The sequence below is a fragment of the Cervus canadensis genome, chromosome 21, assembly GCF_019320065.1.
Source record: "Cervus canadensis isolate Bull #8, Minnesota chromosome 21, ASM1932006v1, whole genome shotgun sequence".
NCBI lineage: Eukaryota > Metazoa > Chordata > Mammalia > Artiodactyla > Cervidae > Cervus > Cervus canadensis.
The window spans coordinates 53,171,561-53,190,351 of NC_057406.1; the positions used below are offsets into that span (position 1 = coordinate 53,171,561).

General features: G+C 46.6%; 1 protein-coding gene across 1 annotated transcript in view; it reads right to left on the minus strand.

The window, feature by feature from the left end:
- NUAK1 (NUAK family kinase 1) overlaps positions 1-18,791 on the minus strand; it is a 74,599-nt gene that overhangs the window by 10,414 nt on the left and 45,394 nt on the right. Inside the window, exons 3-4 of the mRNA XM_043441629.1 lie at positions 13,375-13,526; positions 10,357-10,422 (exon numbers count right to left, since the gene is read on the minus strand). Coding sequence (XP_043297564.1) covers positions 10,357-10,422; positions 13,375-13,526 — 218 coding nt within the window. The remainder of the gene's footprint in view (positions 1-10,356; positions 10,423-13,374; positions 13,527-18,791) is intronic.

Consider the following 18,791-nt stretch of genomic DNA (forward strand, 5'->3'; position numbering starts at 1 on the left):
TAACTTTCAAGTCTTTAGGGTCCAGCCAAATGTTTTCCTTGGAGAAGACAATGGCACCCCACTCCAGTACTCTTGCCTGGAAAATCCCATGGACGGAGGAGCCTGGTAGGCTACCGTCCATGGGGTCATGAAGAGTCGGACACGACTGAGCAACTTCACTTTCACTTTTCACTTTCATGCATTGGAGAAGGAAATGGCAAACCCACTCCAGTGTTCTTGCCTGGAGAATCCCAGGGATGGGGGAGCCTGGTGGGCTGCCGTCTATGGGGTCACACACAGTCGGACACGACTGAAGTGACTTAGCAGCAGCAAATGTTTTCCTTAACCTTGCTTCTCTTGTATCACACACCCCTGGGAATCACTCTCTTCTCCTTTGGTTTCTTGAAGTGTTTTATTATCCTTCATGGCAGTGTTCTTCTGTGTGTTTGTGTGTGCACCTACTCACATATACATATAATGTATATATGTTACACGTATACACATATTGTCACATATATATGTATATTATGCATGTATAAACTATCACATATATTCATATATACTACATATGTACATATAAATTTGTATATACATATGTCCTGACATATACATAAGTATGTAGTATATATAAGTACATATATACTATATATATAGTATCTATATACTATATACTACTTATGTGTGTATGTACACGTCAGGACATATGTATATACAAATATACATATACATATATATATATAAATTCACCTTGCATACTAGGTTGAGTCCCCCGAGTCAGGTGGCAGGTTCCACCCCTCATCTTTGTATCATTCACTGCTTACCACCCGTCCTCACCCAAGAAACACCTGTCACCAGAACAGGCCTTATATTTTGAAAAGCACAAGATAATTAGTAGATAATACAAAGTAATAATAATAAACTTAGTTACCACTTCCTGATAACTGGAGATCGTTCAGTCTCTGTTCTAAGCACCTTAGCACCTTACACTCTCCAATCTAATCCTATCTAAAATCCCATTTACACAACAATGTGAATGTATTTCATGCTACTGAATGGTACATCTAAAAACAGCTAAAATGGCAAATTTGACGTCATGGATGTTTTATCACAATTTTTTAAAAACCCACTGAGCAGATGAGGAAACTGAGGTTTAGGGAAATCAGGTTATTCATCTCAGGAGAGATAATTAGCAAGCGACAATGTAAACCAGGTGCCTCCAAAGGTTCAAACCGCTGCCTTGTGCTACCCCTGGGCAATCTGCAAATTTCAGCCAGTCTAAGACAGCCTTTCACGCTGAGCCTCTGAGGACTTTTGCCCTACCCCAAACCCATTTCCACTTGAGGCTTATAAATAGGATGAGTGATTTCATATCCAGCCCCAGCTGAGGCTCTGAATGCAGCGCCAAGAAGCCAGTTTTGTAAAGTCGCCCCAAATGAATGGAATGGCACAGAAAGCAGTTGGCACATAAACCGCACTCAGAAAATGCATTCTCGGGACTCAGATTGCACTTAATTGCCCTGAATTTCACTTTCTTATCAAGACCCCTCCCTGCCTGGCTTTCAGGAAGTTGGTTAGAAGCTTTTATGAACTATACCCTGTCAATCAGGACAGGAAGGGACCAGCTGCAGCCCTGGAACATATTCCAAGAAGCTGGCTAAGGCAGGAGCCGACACAGCACTGTGAGCACTGGTGGTATCTGGGGCACTGCATGAGCTTCCACACACACACACACACACACACGAGACACCCGCCACCACTACGTGCAAATCCCCACATGCACACCGAGTGCTCCAAGGCTAGGCATCCTTGCTTTCTTTGTAGCCCTTCTGAGAAGTTTGTTTATGTTATGTCCCACTCCCATCCTTACAGACTGATGCCTATCAGCCTCTCCCAGTAAAACTGTCATTGCTGCTGACATAAAATTAATAGAAATCTAGATTAGTCCATGTTCTTGGCACTTCAACGGAAAAGCAATATTAATCAACACAGACACTTTTCCATCTTTGAGCCACTTAAACTTGGGCTGCAGCTCTAAGATTCCACACCACATGGAGCATATAACAACGATAAGACAGGGAATGGCCACTGGTTATAAAACTTCTCAGTCTCCATTTCTCACCTGTAAAATGGAGGTAGGAATAGTATCCAACCCCACGATGTCATGGTGAAAATTAAATGACATAATGTATGTGCCAATTACTATTTTAAGCATTTTTACAAAGTTGGAGCTCAAATACGTGTCCCCCATTTAAATCCACATGGGTAACTTGATTGGCTTCATTACACTCAAAGCAATACTGGTTTTCCATCGGAAGTAATTATGTAAGGTTTCTTTTTCAAATACATAGGATTTTTTAAGTGAATTGAACTCAATAAAAATATGAAAGTGAAATAGCACAGAAGATACTAGAAAAAGGCAAAATCCATAAAGAGAACGAAATAAAAGACATTTGGGGGTTTGGGGAAATGATTATTTTAAACATAATAAAACAAAAAAGAATCCCAGATATGGTTCCAACCTGAAAAAGTCATAATCGAGCTAGCCCTGCCCCCTGCTCTGTAAGTGAAGCACATGAAGGTTAGAGGACTTAAGAAGATCCGCTGTGTAAAATAGTGAGAACTACTGGACAGCTCGGGGACCTCCACTCAATGCACTATGATGACCTGAACGGGAAGTCCAAAGGGAGAGGGCATGTGTACATGTGTGGCTGGTTCATTGGACAGCAGAAATGAACACAACCTTTAAACCAACTACACTCGGGTAAAAATCAACTTAAAAAAGAATCATCATCTCTCCTGAAGGTCAGAGCCAGAAGACCCATGTGAACACTGGGTTCTGTGAGACTCTGTAGCAGAACCTCAGTTGCATGTGGAGAGTGACTCTCCACCAAGGAGGCACCTGGTTTTGCTTTCAAAGGTGTATTTTGCTAACACACTGGTAAGCTTTGTAGGAAGGTGATCACTCTGCATCTGTACTGCGAATGGGCTGCTGCTCTGCCTGGCTCAGAACCACCCCTGTCCTCACACCAGGCTGCTCAATTCAGCCTTGACTCTGAAAAAGACGTCAACACTCATGTCCTTCATTTCTGGAGTTTTGTTGTTTTCTAGAGGTGTGCCCTGCTGGATGAAAATCAGACAAACTGGAAAATGATTATTCACATTTCAAAAGAATTAGCCTCGCTACAATATGGACGAAACTTGAAAACACTATTCGCCGAAGTGAAACAAACCAGACACAAATGGATAAATATCACATGATTCCACTTATGTGAAGTACTTAGAGGAGTCAAGTTCATCAAGACAGAAGGTAGAAGCCGGGATGGCAGGATCAGGGTGGGGGAGGGGTGGTGCCGGGGCAGGGGTGCGCGAATGGGGAGTTCCTGTTGAATGGGAACAGAGTTTCAGTTTGGGAAGATGTAAAAGTTCTGGAGGTGGAAGGAAGTGGTAGTTGCAAAACAATGTGAATGTACTTAAAGTCACTGAACTGAAAACCTAAAAATGCTAAACTTTATGTTACATATATTTTACCACCATTGTTTTCAAGATTATTGTGAGTAATCCTTGGGAGCTCACCCAATGAAAAAGGAAGTACTGGCTTGCTGATGGTCAACCTCTGGGAAAGAAAGCTGATGTTGATAGCACAAGCAGTAGTCAGACAGTAACTGCAGTGACTGAGAGGACATGCGCTGGACAGATCAGAGATTGTGGAGCCAGAAGAACCTGGAGCTAGCCTTGGCCTTGGCAGTGCCAGGTGATGTGGGAACTGCCAGCAATTTCCTCATCAGCAAATCAGGAATAACAGAAGAACCCACCTCTAGAGCTGTTGTGAGGATTAAGGACATGTATGTAAAGCCCTGCAACAGCCCTAGTACTGGCCAGCGCTATAAACTACAGCCATTAGGATAATGCCACTGGTTTGGTTTACTTAACAACTGTTTGCTCAGAGTCCACCAAAGAGCCAAGAGAAATGATTAAAATCCATTTCCAAAATAAGCATGTCCAGCCTTACAGAGGCTGCATCATATGATGGGGAAAGCAAGCGATGCTGGGTTTGAGTGTTTGAGCTAGAATCCTGGCCTCGCCACCTACCAGCTGAGAACCCATTGGAAACTGAGGCTCCCAGGCCCCGCCCAGAGCCTACAGTGTCAGCGTCTACACTATCACAAGATCCCCAGGGGATTTGCTGCATGTCAGATACTCTGACCCTGGGTTCCTTCAACTGTAAATTAGAGGATGATGGTTATGATGTAACCTACCTCACAGGGCTGATATGAAATCAAATGAATTGGTAGATGTTAAGTGTCTTAAACTGTGTCTTATACATAACAGGCCTTCAGTCAATGTTAGCTATCACTACTTCCAACTGAAACTGTTAATTTGCTGGAAAAGGGAATTGCAACAGCCCCAACCACACGCTTTTGTGAAAAGCAAAATCAGACTAAATGAGAAAATCATAATAATGGCAGCACTGCTACACAAATAGTCACCATTCTGTGAGTGGTATGTATATTAAATCCTCACAACAATCCTAGGTGCCAGGTACCACTGTTATCCCCATTTTGCAGACGAGGAAGCTGAGGCCAAGGGAAGGAAAGCAGCTAGTCTGAGACGTGGGTGAACAGCTGCACTGGCTGTAAAGCTCCACATAAAGGGGAGTTATGGCTCTTGGGGGGTAAGGAGGACATGGGCTTTTTGTGTCACTCTTCAGGAAGACACACTCCCTAGCTCTCTCGGAACCTGGAGTTCACTACTGTGGCTCTTCCCATGACAGCCTCACTCAAGTTGTCCCGAAGTGACGGTAGGGAGTGGACCGGTGAGCAGGAGTATGTGGGGTTGGCTTCTATCTTAAGATCTAAGATCACACCTCCTCCCGAGAGAGACAGGAAATGACGCACCCCAAGCCATCTGGGGAAGCTCCATGAAGCAGCCTCTCAGGGGGGCGCATTCAGCCATGGTTTCCCCGTACAGCTGCTCTGGCCACGGTGACCCGGGCTGCCTGGCCACAGCCACCATCGGCACTTGGAGGGTTTTCCCCTGGGCCCACTGTCTGCAAGCCGCCTACACACAACATCAGGCCAGCTGAAGCAAGAACGAAGTGGCCTTAGCTTGTGAGTGTGAGGATGCACTGTTGGATTTAGGGCAAATCTGGGTGGGAGAGTTAGAGAATTTGTCAGGTGCCTGGCCTTCACAGTCAAACAGCCCTTAGGATGGTAGCCAGCCTCACTGCTTATCAGCTATGGGAACCTCATCTGTAAAATGGTGGTAATCAGATCCACCCTAGTGGAGGCATTCTCAGAACCAAATGAAATCAGGCTGTGGAAGCTCTGCCACAGGGTTCTGGCTTCTAGCAGGGGCTCAGAAAAGGCTACTTTCCTAATCCAGCCTCCATGACTTGCCCAATTCCTGTGCTTACTGCTTCTTCCCCTTGGAAGGTCATCATCACATTGGGCTTCCCTGGTGGCTCAGCTGGTAAAGAATCCGCCTGCAATGCAGGAGACCTGGATTCGATCTCTGGGTTCGGAGGATCCCCTGGAGAAGAGAACCCACTCCAGTATTCTGGCCTGGAGAATTGCATGGACTATATAGTCCATGGGGTCACAAAGAGTCGGACACAACTGAGAGACTTTCACTTTTTCTTTCACCCCTTGGAAGGCTGTCACCACATTCCTTTCTATTGAACCCCTACTCATCCATCAAAACCCAGTTCAGTCACCACAACCTCAGCAATGGCTTTCTGATCCTCCCATAGTTCAGACCCACCACTTCCTTTTAACAGGAAGGTTACAATGGGGCTATAATGCACACAGCAGAGCCATCTGGGCCTGCTAAGAGATAAGGACCAAAGAAGGCTTTCTGGAAGAAGAGGACTTGAAGGTGAGACTCTCAGGATGGGTAGGTAAAGATCAATAGGAAGAGCATTCCAGGTGGAGGGAACTGTGTGTACAGAGGCCAAAAAGCCTAGTGGATTTGAGTTGAGTCCTATGCAAGGGGCCTTCTCTGACTGCCCCCACCCCCACTGGCCCCTAGCTAAAATAACACCCCCATCCTCCAGCCTCACCCTGCATGGATTTTCATCACCACCAGAGAATTACATGATGTGTTTATTTATTGTTTGCGGCCCCAACTGGAATTCTAAATCCATTAGGGCAGGTACTTTACCTTCCTCACTCACTTCTGTAACCTTCTCATGGCTCATTATTACTACAGCTGGTTTAACAACTGCTAGAGCCTGAGCTCCGAGAATAGAAGAACCTGGCCATCTGGTTCACTATTAAATTCCCAGCATCTAGCACCACGCCAGGTACACGGTAGCAACTTAGTAAATACTTGTGGTTGAATAAATAGTGCTCATGGGAGATATTCAATCTGCTGAACGGATAAGTGCAAGGACGGAGGAGAGAATACAGGCATTCATGGATACATATGTACCCACACATACATAAGTGGACAAGTGAACAAGCAAATGAATGGATGTGTGAATGCATGAACACAGTGTCCTCACATTCATATAATCAAAACCCAGAGGCCCATACCCTGAGCTGCCCATCCTGGTCTTGTTAAGCCTCGGGGTTTCCATTTCAACTTAGCCCTGGCCATTCAGAGCCGCTCTTATCCACAGCAGCGGGTGTTTCCATTGTCATCAGGGGCAACAGGCCATTTCCCCTGTGTCCTTCTACTCTGAGCCCTGGGAGCTCACCAAATTCCCAGCCCTCTTTTCTGGGGGTCGGTTGACCCTGGTGCTGGGCCCTCTTCTCATTGTCAGGCACTTTAACAGGAGCCGTCTATGGGAATTGTCGGCATTCCATTCTCCCAGAGAGTGGGATGTGAATCTGGCCCGTTTTTATTAATTGCAAATTAATGCTATGCTGGGTGTCTATTTTGGTAGACATGCTTCTCCACAGAGGACGGAATGCAACCCAGAGAAGCACATTGCTCTCATTCTTTCTGCCGACTGACTGTGTGAATATTTTTAGAAGCCGCGCCCTTGTGCAGTGGCCAGATAAATAATTCCCAACGCCAGATGTGCTCTTTGCAAGTCAACATCAGGCAGAGAAGGGAAGAGGAACGAAACAAGAGTCGTGGCTCACACCACAACTGCAACGACACGTGACAAGTTTCCACCAGTAACATTTTTATAGGCTTCCTGGGCAAAGGCCCTCTACCCTTGAAATACAGAAGATGGACCCACATTTTGAGAGGTACCTGCTGCTCATACTCTGCTGGTTGGTAACAGACCTTCAAGGTCAATGCCCCCCTCCACCCCTTCCACCCCCCCCACCCCCATCCAGACACTGATGACATGGGATCTCTTGAACTCGGAGGCCAGCTTGCAGCCATGTGTCTGTCTGTCTGTCTTTGCTACAAGTGCCCTTTCTAAATATATTTCCAGCAAAATGCTGAGTCAGGAAGAGCTGAGCACATGCAGCCGGAAGACAGATCAACAGCAGCTGAAACACATTTTCAAAAACCTTGGAAGTGGGTGTGAGATGATGAAAAGAGAATCTGCCTGCAAGTCAAACATGTGAATTCTAATCCTGGCTGTCATCCCTTCACTGCAAAATCCAACAGTTCAGAGTACCTACTGTGTGACAAGCTCTGTGCCACTTTCCAGGGAAACAAAGGCACAGTGATGTACTGAGGCAATCAGACTCTGTAGGCCATGATGGTTAAAGCAGAAGTCAGAAAATGACCTAAAGACTCTTTCAAGCTCTAGGTTTCTCAGATCCTTTTAGGAGTCCTTGAACAAGCAGAAGGAAGGGATAGCATCAGAAAAAGGGAAAGTTATAGCTTCCCAGGTGATGCAGTGGTAAAGAATCTGCCTGCCAATGCAGGAGGCTCAAGAGAAGAGGGTTCAATCCCTGAGTCAGGAACATCCCCTAGAGGAGGAAATGGGAACCCACTCCAGTATTCTTGCCTGGGAAATTCTATGGACAGAGGAGCCTGGTGGGTTACAGTCCATGGGGTTGCAGAGAGTTGGACATTGAGCACACACACACTCTTCTCACTCTCAACATATGCATTTTAGCTTGGTAAATGCCAGGAGTAGAAATTCTTAAAGATTCCTAAGGCAAAAGGACCAAAACCTCAATTTTCATAATATTTAATGTATCTGCTTTTTCCCTATATAATGGTCAGGGACCCTGGATGAAGACTGGGTCCTGGGAGCTGAGAGGCCATACACCACTGCCCTTTTGCTTTATGTAAATGAGCCATTCTCTCAGGCCTCCTGCGCATTGTTCCCAGCACAATTGCTTTCTGAATGCTAACCATTCTTCTCCTCCATTGGGGAATTCTATGACTCCATAGGAAGCTATGTGCCTTATCACTTCTGCTACTACATCATGGGACCAAGAGGTCAAGCTGTACCACAGACCCCAATCCCTGAATGACAGGCTTGCATTCCAGGCCTTGTAAAGACTACGTCTTGTTTTGAGAGCTCTGGGAGCAGGTGGCAGGAAGAACCTGCAGAGAAAGTTGGCAGGGTGGAAGACTCAAACCCTTAGAATGTGTCCCTTGGAGCAGAACCCAGTTCTCTAGCTGTGGTCTGACCACCACGCCTCAGGCTCCTTCCTGTTCAACCTCCTCCCGGACAACCAGCCTTATCAGCAGGTGCCTTGGATTTGAAGAGTCAAGTGCTAAGAGCTTTGACTGTCTAAATTCCTCACGTTTGTCGTGGATTGTCCAGGACTAGGCACAGGACCTGACACATGGTAATGAACAGATAACCAACAATCCCCAAAGAAATGAGTTGGCATCTCAACTGGACAGATGAGGAAACTGAGGTTTAGACAAGTGAACAATTCCTCTAAAACACTGCTGTCAGTAAGGGGCAAGGTTGCATTACAAAACCAGGCCATCCAACCCCAAAGCCACTGCTTTTCTTAACTCTGACTCACTGAACAGTGCTCAGATAAAGCTAAACAGAGTATCTTGTTCAGTCCTCAAGACAAGCCTGTGGGCATTACCAACTCCCTGTTTTGTGGCCGAGGAAACAGGGTTAAGTGGCTCCCCCAAGGTCAAGCAGCTAGTAAACCACATAAAATGGAACTCTTTTTAACCCTGTAGCCACTGCTCCTTCAACCCACTTTGCCAGAAATGGAGAAACCCTGAGATTTCACTTCCTGTTCCTAGAAAGACTAATTTGACCAACTGTTTACTGCTTATGCTATGGACTAGAGAGAAATATGTGATCACAGTCAACCACTCACAAAAAAAAAAAAGTCACTCTGACGTGTCTTCCAGGGGCCTCTCATAGGATGATGGTGACTAATGGTTGCTGCCATGATCCACGAACAGAATCCAAACAGCAAGGCAACTCCATCCTCCCCAGTAAGGAAAGAGTCTCCCTGTGATGCACTCCCCCAACTGAGAGCAACAACTAAAGAAGGGGATGATGCAAGGTCATTCCCATGCCTGGTTTGGGGACCAGGGATGAGGCACTAACGTCACCAGCAGCCAATGAGAGGGACCCCTGGTGCCGGGAGTACCAAGGCCATTTCATAATGAAACACATGCAGCGAGCTCCCGTTTATTTTGAAACTGCATTTGCTTATTTTGCAGCCATGATCAAAAGGCCATTTGGAGTGCTCTGTGGGAGGCACTGGAACCCTGTTGGCCAGGAGAGCTTTCTCCAGCTCCGGCAGCAGCCAGCAATAATATTCCCCTTAAAAGTCAACCCCATCACTTGCTGGTATATTCTTTTCCCAACGGCATTTCAGTTTCCCAGTTCCACAGCTGGGGTGGGGGTGCGGGTGAAGGGAGAAGTAGGAGACAGGGGGTGGGAGTGACAGAGGAGTACTGGGATAAATAATAAAATTGGGGGCCTGGGGGCAAACCCAGCAGAATGGTTCGAACTTGGGCTCAGTGGGTCAGAGAGACATGGGTTCAAATCTCCAACTCCGCTGCTTACCACTGTGTCATTTCAGGACAGTTATTTAACATCTCTGTGCCTGAGTTTCCCTATCTGTTAAATGATATAAATAACAGTCTCTATCTCACATGGTTGTTGTGAAGATTCTATTTAAGTGATATCAGGCAAATATGATGTGACATACAAATGCACTGGGCTATTGTAAGTATTTTGATGGTGATCATTACAGAGTATGAGCTTCCCAAGGGCAGGGAAGATACTTTAAATCCGCTCTTAGGACAATGTCTGACATGGAGTTGGAGATCCATAAATGAGCACTGCATGAATTCAACTGAACTGAGGGCTCAAGCCTAGTGATGCTCCCCGCCCCGCCAGCCAGGGAAGGAAGTGGCTCCCTTATTCGTAGGCTGTAGCTTGGAGCAGCGTTTCACCACCACCACCACCCCACCCCCCACTGGCTACAATCCCCAGGTCTGGCACATCCATCAGTGAGGCAAGAGCTTTACCTTAATATTACAGTTGTCATCGAGCAGTATATTTTCCAGCTTCAAGTCCCGGTGGACCACACCATTCTGAAATGAGAGGACATGCAGGGAATTGAATGGGAGCAGTTGGGATGAAGGAGAAATGTGGGGAGGGGGGTGGAGGGGGAAGGAGGGTGAGCAAAGGGAAAAATCTTTGACAGATTAAAGTGCACCAGCGCCGGTGGTCTTCACCCCCATCCTTCGGGGGCCTCTTTCACTGTCATGAAGCGCCCCGCCAGCGACCAGCACCAGTGACAGGAGAGCATTAGTCACTTGCTGGGTGGTTAAGGGAAAAATGACTGGAATCCATTCTCCCCCAGAGCCTGTAAAACAGCGGGGGGATTCTCTGTGGGAATGTCATTCCATCGTGTGAAAGCAGTGTCGTCCCAGGCAGGGGCAGACACCGTCTGTCTGTGATGGCGATTCCCAGGGAAGAGGCAGATTTCCCTGCTGGCGCTCAGAACGTGGGGCTCACAGACCTGGCTTGTTTAAATGTCTAACTGTCTCCGCAACACTGGGTTCAACCTTTTCGGACATAGAAAACCATGCACAAATGTCCTGAGGATAACCGAAGCCCTTCCAAGGGTTATTTCCGAAGCAACTGGAAGGGAAGGTTCTGGAAATCCCTCTCTGCTGGCCAGAACTCAATGTGGGGTGAAGGGTGAAAGGGGAAGAGGCCAAGGAGACCAAAGCAGGCTGCTGCCATACTGCAGGACCTTTCCGTTCAAGCAAACACTGGCAAGGCTGGCTGTTGAGCCCAGGGACAAGCAGACAGCCAGTTGAACAGTGAAAAGAAATCCTTAACCAATAGGCCACTGGTCTATACAGCAGTAACAACTGTCCAGTTCAATTCTTTTTAAAACCCAACGATCTTTTAAGGGGGTGGGTGGGCAGGGAAAAAGAAGAGGAACTGAAAGAACCAGCTACTCAAACCGGGAGATGTTTTTAACATCATTTAGCATAAAAGACCTTTGCAATTGAAGCTGCCCTTTTAAGCAAACCAACTGGCTAGGAATTCTCTTTCATTCAGGATTTCTTTAGTTCAGAATCTGTATGTTCACAGCTGGTACTTTATTGCTTAGTTTCCTTTCCATTTTACAATTCCTAGTTTCTCCAAAAACACTGACTGAAGAGGATGAAAACATGTATTTCTACCACTCTTTCTAATTCAAACCTTCAGGGATGTATTCTGAAATCAGAAATGCACAAAGCAGGGCTCCTAGACAAAAGATACAGATCACAAGGTGGCTGATTTTTTTAAGTATTGGGAGTAGTTTGGTTTACACAGCTGCATTCCTAGTTTTCATAAGATAGAAATCCCATTCATACACAACCGAAGTTTCACACTCTTAAATAATGAAAGTAGGATCTATGATGCTTTATGATAATGCAAGATGATAAGATACAAAACACTGTACAATCTGAATCATAAGTGCCTTTTGAGTCAGCTAAGAAGTCAAATAACGTTCATGGGTTAAGGGTTTTAGATTATAAATAATTAGAAGATGGTCATCCCAGAGTCACCCTCAACTAACTGGAACAAGGAACAAGCCAGAAGGCCCTGTATTGCAATCATTTCAATGAAGAAACTGACTCTAGTTTGGATGCTATGCTGTATTCAAGTCACTACAGTCCTCAAAGTAAGGGACTGTTCCAGGTGTGACAGTTCTATGGAAAAGTATGAATGGGATGAAAATCAGGACTAAAGTGATAAATAACAATTGGGTGAAGTACAGCTTGGAATTATCTGTGTACTTCACTCCCTTCTCCAGAGGCCAAGGGTAGCTAAACTGGGGGGATTAAGAGTACATCCCATTAGTTGTGTTGCAATAAATTGTACATGTGTGTACATAACCTGGCTTCCCAGGTGGCGCTAGTGGTAAAGAACCCACCTGCCAATGCAGGAGACTTAAGGGACTCAGGTTCAATTTCTGGGTCAGGAAGATCCCCTGGAAGAGGGAATGGCAACCCACTCCAATATTCTTGCCTGGAGAATCCCATGGACAGAGGAGGCTGGTGGGCTATGGTCCATAGGGTCACAAAGGGTCAGACACAACTGAAGTGACTTCACACACTCGCACACTCATACATAACCTATGTGGATGTAACCTATGCAAGGAAAAGAAATCAGGACATAGAAAGGTTCAGAACCTATGGTCTACTAATTCCAGTTCTGGAATTTCTCTTAAGTCGATTATTCAAATGATAGAAAAAAGGTTAATGTAGAAAGATGTCAATCATTATTTATAATAACCAGAAATGAGAACCAATCTAAATGTCCAACAATCACAGTAATGATAGAGAATTTTTAGTAACATAGGAAACTGTTTAAATTAAAATCCTAAGTGAAAAAAACAGCAAGACAGAAATGTAAAAATGCATACAAAGTGGTGTCTGGATTGGATCCCAGAATGGAAAAATGGTCATTGGTAGGAAAACTGGTGAAATCCAAGTAAAATCTGGAGAGTTTTGTTAATCACAGTATATGAATGTGGGTGTCTCCATTTTAATGAGTGTACAACAATCCTGTAAGATGTTAGCATCAGGGTAAACTGAGTGTGGTGCGTGGGGACTCTGTACTATCTTGGAAACTCTCCTGTAAACCTAAAATTATTCAATAAGTTTTTAATAAATGTGAGGAGTAGCGGGAAGAAGATTGGAAAGAAACAAACAAGAATGTCAACAGTGGGTGATTCCTGGATTCTGGGATTCAAGGTGGTGGTGATTTTCTTCTTTGTAGTTTATAAATTCTCTGTAATATACTACAGTGACTACAAGGGCATCACCGATTCGAGGGACACGAGTTTGCGCAAACTCCAGGAGTTGGTGATGGATAGGGAAGCCTGGCGTGCTGCAGTCCATGGGGCTGCAAAGAGTTGGACACGACTGAGCAACTGAACTGAAGCGGTACCACAAACAGCAGATGTCCCCTTCCTCAGATGAACAGCATCGCGTGTTGCCATGGAAACCACGGCGGCGGCGGCGGCGGGGCGGCCATACCTTGTGACAGTGGTGCACGGCGGAGACGATCTGCCGGAAGAAATGCCTGGTCTCGCGCTCGCTGAGGCGCCGCCGCTCGCTGATGTAGTCGTACAGCTCCCCTTTGCTGGCGTACTCCATGATGATCACAATCTTATCTTTGTTCTCGAACACTGCGGGGGGGACGGCAACACACAAACAGCCTGTTTACCCGACACGCTCACTCAGGACGACAAACAGCGCGGTAGAGAGAGGCGACGACGGAGATGTCGCTGCACCGGGGGCGGACCAGTCAGGCCAGCGACCTGACGAGGAGGTGGGCAATGACATCATCGCTGCTGTGACTGGACGCCCCTTGCTGATGCTGCAGGGCAAGTGCCTCTCTTCTGAGGACCCACTCCCTTCACCAGGTTCCTTTCTCACAAGCCCCTCCCACCCCGACATCTCCCCGCTGATGGGATGATGGGGAATAACAAACACAACGACCATTTATTAATCACTGGATATGGACCAGCTACCTGGATCCCCAAATGGGTGGCTGAACCTGTCACCTCTTTACTCAAAACCTTCCAGACTCTCCATCTTACTCACAACAAAACCCAAACTTCCAAATGGGGCCCCGGGTCTGACAAGTCCTATGGGCCCTTCTTATCCCTGTTACACATCTGTGCATTTATTCTGTCTGTCCCACTAGAATGTAAAGTAGGCTTGGTCTGTTTTGTTCACTGAGGTATCCCAAGCATTCACGGCCTTTTGGCAAAGGGGTTCAATTAATATTTATTAAATGAGGGGACTCAAAACTTCATAAGTGCATTCTGGACCATTACAGTAAACCATTACATGGCACTAAATGCTTCTCTCTGTTCAACCCTGATGTTCTCTAGCAATGATGCTCAAACTCTGCTAGACTGACCTAGGAGTTCCAGGCAGTCAGAGGCCCAGGGGCCAGGTCAGAGGAGGCCGTGAAAGACGGGCTCTTGGTCCTCAGCTCCACCTCAGCCAAAGCCACTCCACTACTGTTTCATAAGCAGAAAGCTTGGGGCTTTCACATATGATGTCTTTTGAAGAAGTAAAGTCGCTCAGTCGTGTCTGACTCTTTGCGACCCCATGGACTGTAACCTACCAGGCTCCTCCCATGAGATTTTCCCGGCAAGAGTACTGGAGTGGGTTGCCATTTCCTTCTCCAGAGGAATTGAACCCGGGTCTTCCGCATTGTAGGCAGACACTTTACCGTCTGAGCCACCAGGTAAGTCCTTTTGAGCAAGGACAAAATAATCATTGTGTTGAAATCCATCACTCCCAAAGGATATAGTATAAAAATGTTTGCAGGATACCCAAGACCCTCCTTCCCAGGTAGACACCTGCCTACCTCCCTCCATCTCGTCAGCTTCTGCCACTCCCTGTCAGGACCCCTATGCCCACTGATGCCAGACTGTTCACGGTCTCTCACTATCACACACACACACACACACACACACACAAACACACACTGCTGTTTCCCACCTCCCTGCTCTTCCCTCTTTCTTTACTCCCACCTGTCTGACCTACCAGGGCCCCTCCAACTCATCAGGCAAGAATAAACTCAAATATGGCATCCACGTTGCCTCCTTTCTACCTCTTACCGTACTAATGGATACTGCATCACAGCACTTTCCCACTGCGTGGATATATTTGCTGACTTATATATTTATTTCCTCTGTCTGGACTGTGAGCCTGGACTTAGGTAAAAACTGATTTTGGAACCAGACACCCCTAAGCAGATTCCTGGATCTGTCCCTTACTTGCTGTCTGACTCTAGGAGAGTTGCTTACCCTCCCTGTGCCTCACTTCAGTCAACGGGAAAATGTGAATATAATAGTACGTACTTCTAGAATTTGTTGGGGGGTGGTTATTGATATCAGGAATTTTAAATGCTTATAACAAGGCCTGCCTTTTCACTCAATAATAGTTACTCTTGTTGGTTTCCATACTACTGGACCCCAGGGCCTAGCACTGAGCCAGACACACAGACACTCAAGTGAACCAGAATGTGCCCCAGGCCTGGGCCCCCTGTCCTCCCACACCTCGTCACCGGCTGCTAGAAGCTCAGCGCCCCCCACCCCCCAGTTCCTTTTTGGCTCCTTCAAGTCCAGCCAGACCTCTCTGATAAAAAGAAGAGAGAAGCAGGAGGGCAGGGAGGAGGAGGAGAGAGAACAGCCAGATAAAACTGGCTGCTCCCAAGTCTGCTGGCCTCGGTGCACCCTGCAGCTTGGCTCCTGCTGGGGATTTCAGCCTGTTGTGCACTCTTCATTAACAATAAACTCTGGAAACTGGAAAACCTGCCTCAAGATGCACGGCTTAGCCCCAGAAAATGACAGAGTGACAGGCCCTGGAGAGGGCAGTGGGTTTTCTAATTTTAAAAGTTGGGGTGGCAGAGCGGGTTTTGGGGGAGGTAATTGAGGGGGAGAGACGGAAAGTACTTTGACAGGGAAATAAACACGGAGCCTCACACTTCCAGCAAGCCTGATGCATGCTTAAAAGAGGCCGAAGCCACTGGTCCCTTCAGTGACCAGCAGAAGGTGTGGTCACTGGCCGCATGCAGACAAAAGGCCTGTGACAGTGACCAGACGTGTCCCTTTCCAACTGGCTAACTTGGTATCAAGGAGGTATAAACACAGTTCTGTTTGACATAGTTCAGTGTGCCAAAGAGTTTACTAAACAGCTTCCAACAGTCAGTCCTGCTGCTCCTACCTCTAAAATAGACCCTGGTCCTGTCCACCTGTCTCATGTTCCCAGGCATCCCTTTCCTAATAATCTCCCCCAATCCTTTCACTCTTGTTCCTTTGCTGACTGTGTTTGGAGGGGCTGGGGAACAGTTCTAAATACATGTTTCATGGAGCACTAGTCCCACAAGACATCCAGAGGAATAAAGGTTTCCACGGTCAAACATCGATAAAATATTTGGAAAATGCTGATACTTGATCACCCCTGGAGAACCTGGCTTCTTTAACCCTGAGTTTTGCAGGGTGATTTGGCCATTTCAATATTCCTACTGAACTAACTAGGAGCCAGTTTGGGAAATACTGAATGAATGAGGCAAGAGCCCCACTGTTGCCGGCAGGGCTGGTGGGCAGCCGGGTTAAGAGAACTGCCAATGTGACCAGGCCTGGCTCTGGAATCCCACTCTTCAGTCCTCCAGCAGGAAGCAGCTGGAGTCTCGCGGTCGACGCCATGACTGCAACCCTGGATAAGGTGACTGCAAACATTTCTAGACTCGGAGCATCAGTGATTCATCAAGGAGGCCATGTAGTGTTATATACGAAGCTTTCTGAGCCTTTCCTAATAATAGCAGCATTTATGGAAGACCTACTCTGTGCAGGCACTGTGCCAATATTGCATGAATTATATCACATGGCTTTGGTCTGTTCTGGGATAGAACATGACTATCCCTGTTCTACAGATGAGAAAGCCCAGGTACAGTGAGGTTAGTGACTGCCACGGCCACAGAGCAAATATAAGGCCTGAGCCCTCGAATGACTGCACACTCCACACTCTTAGCCCCTATCCTACTATCCACATACATCAACCTCTATGAACCTCAGTCTCTTCATCCGTAAAGAAGGCCAGGAACCTCCTCACACAGTAAGGGGGGATTCGGTGAGCTCAGGGGCCCTAGCCGCCAAGCACCGTGCCCAAGCCCCTGCTCAGTCACCATGAGCTATTCTTGTAATTATTCTGTCTGCTTCGTAGGCAGCTCTGGCAAAACAAAACCCTAAGACTTTCCTCTTCTCCCTGGCATCACTCTTTAAAACATGCGGTGGCTGCTCCAGAATCACAGGATTTTCAAGCAGGAAGAACCTTAGAGATCAGCTATTATTTTTCCAGAATAGCCCAAGATTTATCACATATAAGAGCAAGGCCTTGGGAATTCGTCCTAAAGAATGACCGGCTTCCGCAATCCCAGCCCACGGCTGGGGTTTGCCCACTGTAAGGTCTCTATCAGCCAGGTGATAGGAACACTCTCAGCCATTCTTCTGGCAAAAAAGGGCCGCTTCCCTTGGGCACTTTTACAACTGGTTATTTATAAGCCCAGAAATCTCGTCTGTGTTTATGTTATTAGTCACTAAGCAAAAGCTTATTTTCCACCAGTTGGGAAGGGTTTCCTTTCTGAAAAATGAAAGCCTGTGTCTCTTGGCCAGACAGTTTTACCCAGAAGCCTGGTGGCTCCAGAATGGTAAGGAAAACTATGGCCCTTGACAAGCCAGGCCTATCAGGAAAATTAAGCCCTTGAATAGAAGCTGAGCTCAGCTTGAGTCAGCCTACAGTGTGGGGCCCGAGGCCATGTGGTACAGACCCAGGTTTTTAACAGAGCAACAGAACTTTACAAAGCAATCATGGGGGACAGTGGAAGAAGTCTTTACCAAGGTAAGAAGGGGAGGAGACACCAGCCATCGGAAGCAGCAGCATGAGTGAGGGGGAACCAGGAGCGTGTTAAGCAGGATCACCAGAGTGGACAAGTGCCAGGGACTAAGACAAGAGAAAGAAGGAACAGGCTATGAAGAGAACACAAAGCCCTTGAATGCCCACAAGGAGCTCAGCAGACATGTGATTGAACATTGCCAAGAAAAATAAACAGATGAACAAGGGATAGGGTCGCATCTAGGATCCTGGACCCATGAAACAGTGCAGGATTTCATCACATCACCCCGAGACCTTCTCCAGACAGTGATCCCTCCTCCCCTAGAAGGCTGATCCATAATCACTGTGCATGGTTCAGTCGTGTCTGACTCCTTGCAACCCCATGGATGGCAGCCCACCAGGCTCCTCTGCCCATGGAATTCTCCAGGCAAGAATACTGGAGTGGGTTGCAGTTCCCTTCTCCAGGGCATCTTCCAGACCCAGGGATTGAACCCGGGTCTCCAGTATCACAAGCGGATTCTTTATGGTCTGAGCCACCAGCAAAGTTCATCATAATCACTGTAGTGAACATTTATTGAGCAATTACTACACGCCATGGATTGTCACATCCAATCCTAACAATCCTATGAGATTAATATTATTCCTACTTCATAAATAGGGGACCAGCACTCAGATCAAGAAACAATGTGGCCAGCACCCTGCAACTACCCCCTATGTCTTCTTCAGTCACTAACCATCTCCCCAAGGATATGTATATAGGCCACTATCACAGATTAGTTTTGGATTTTGAGTTTTCTAGAAGTAGAATCGCAGCATGTAGTATGTTCTTTTGTGTATGGCTTCATTCGTTCAACATTTGTAAAATTAATCCATGCTGTTCTATGGAGTCAAAGACTGTCATCCTCACTGCGGTAGAGTACTCCGATTTGTGAATGGATCCATTCTGCTGGTGAGAGACATTTGGGTTGTTCCCAGGTGAGGGTCACTATGAACCAAGTCGCTATGAACATTCTTGTGTTGTCTTTTGATGCTGCTCTGTA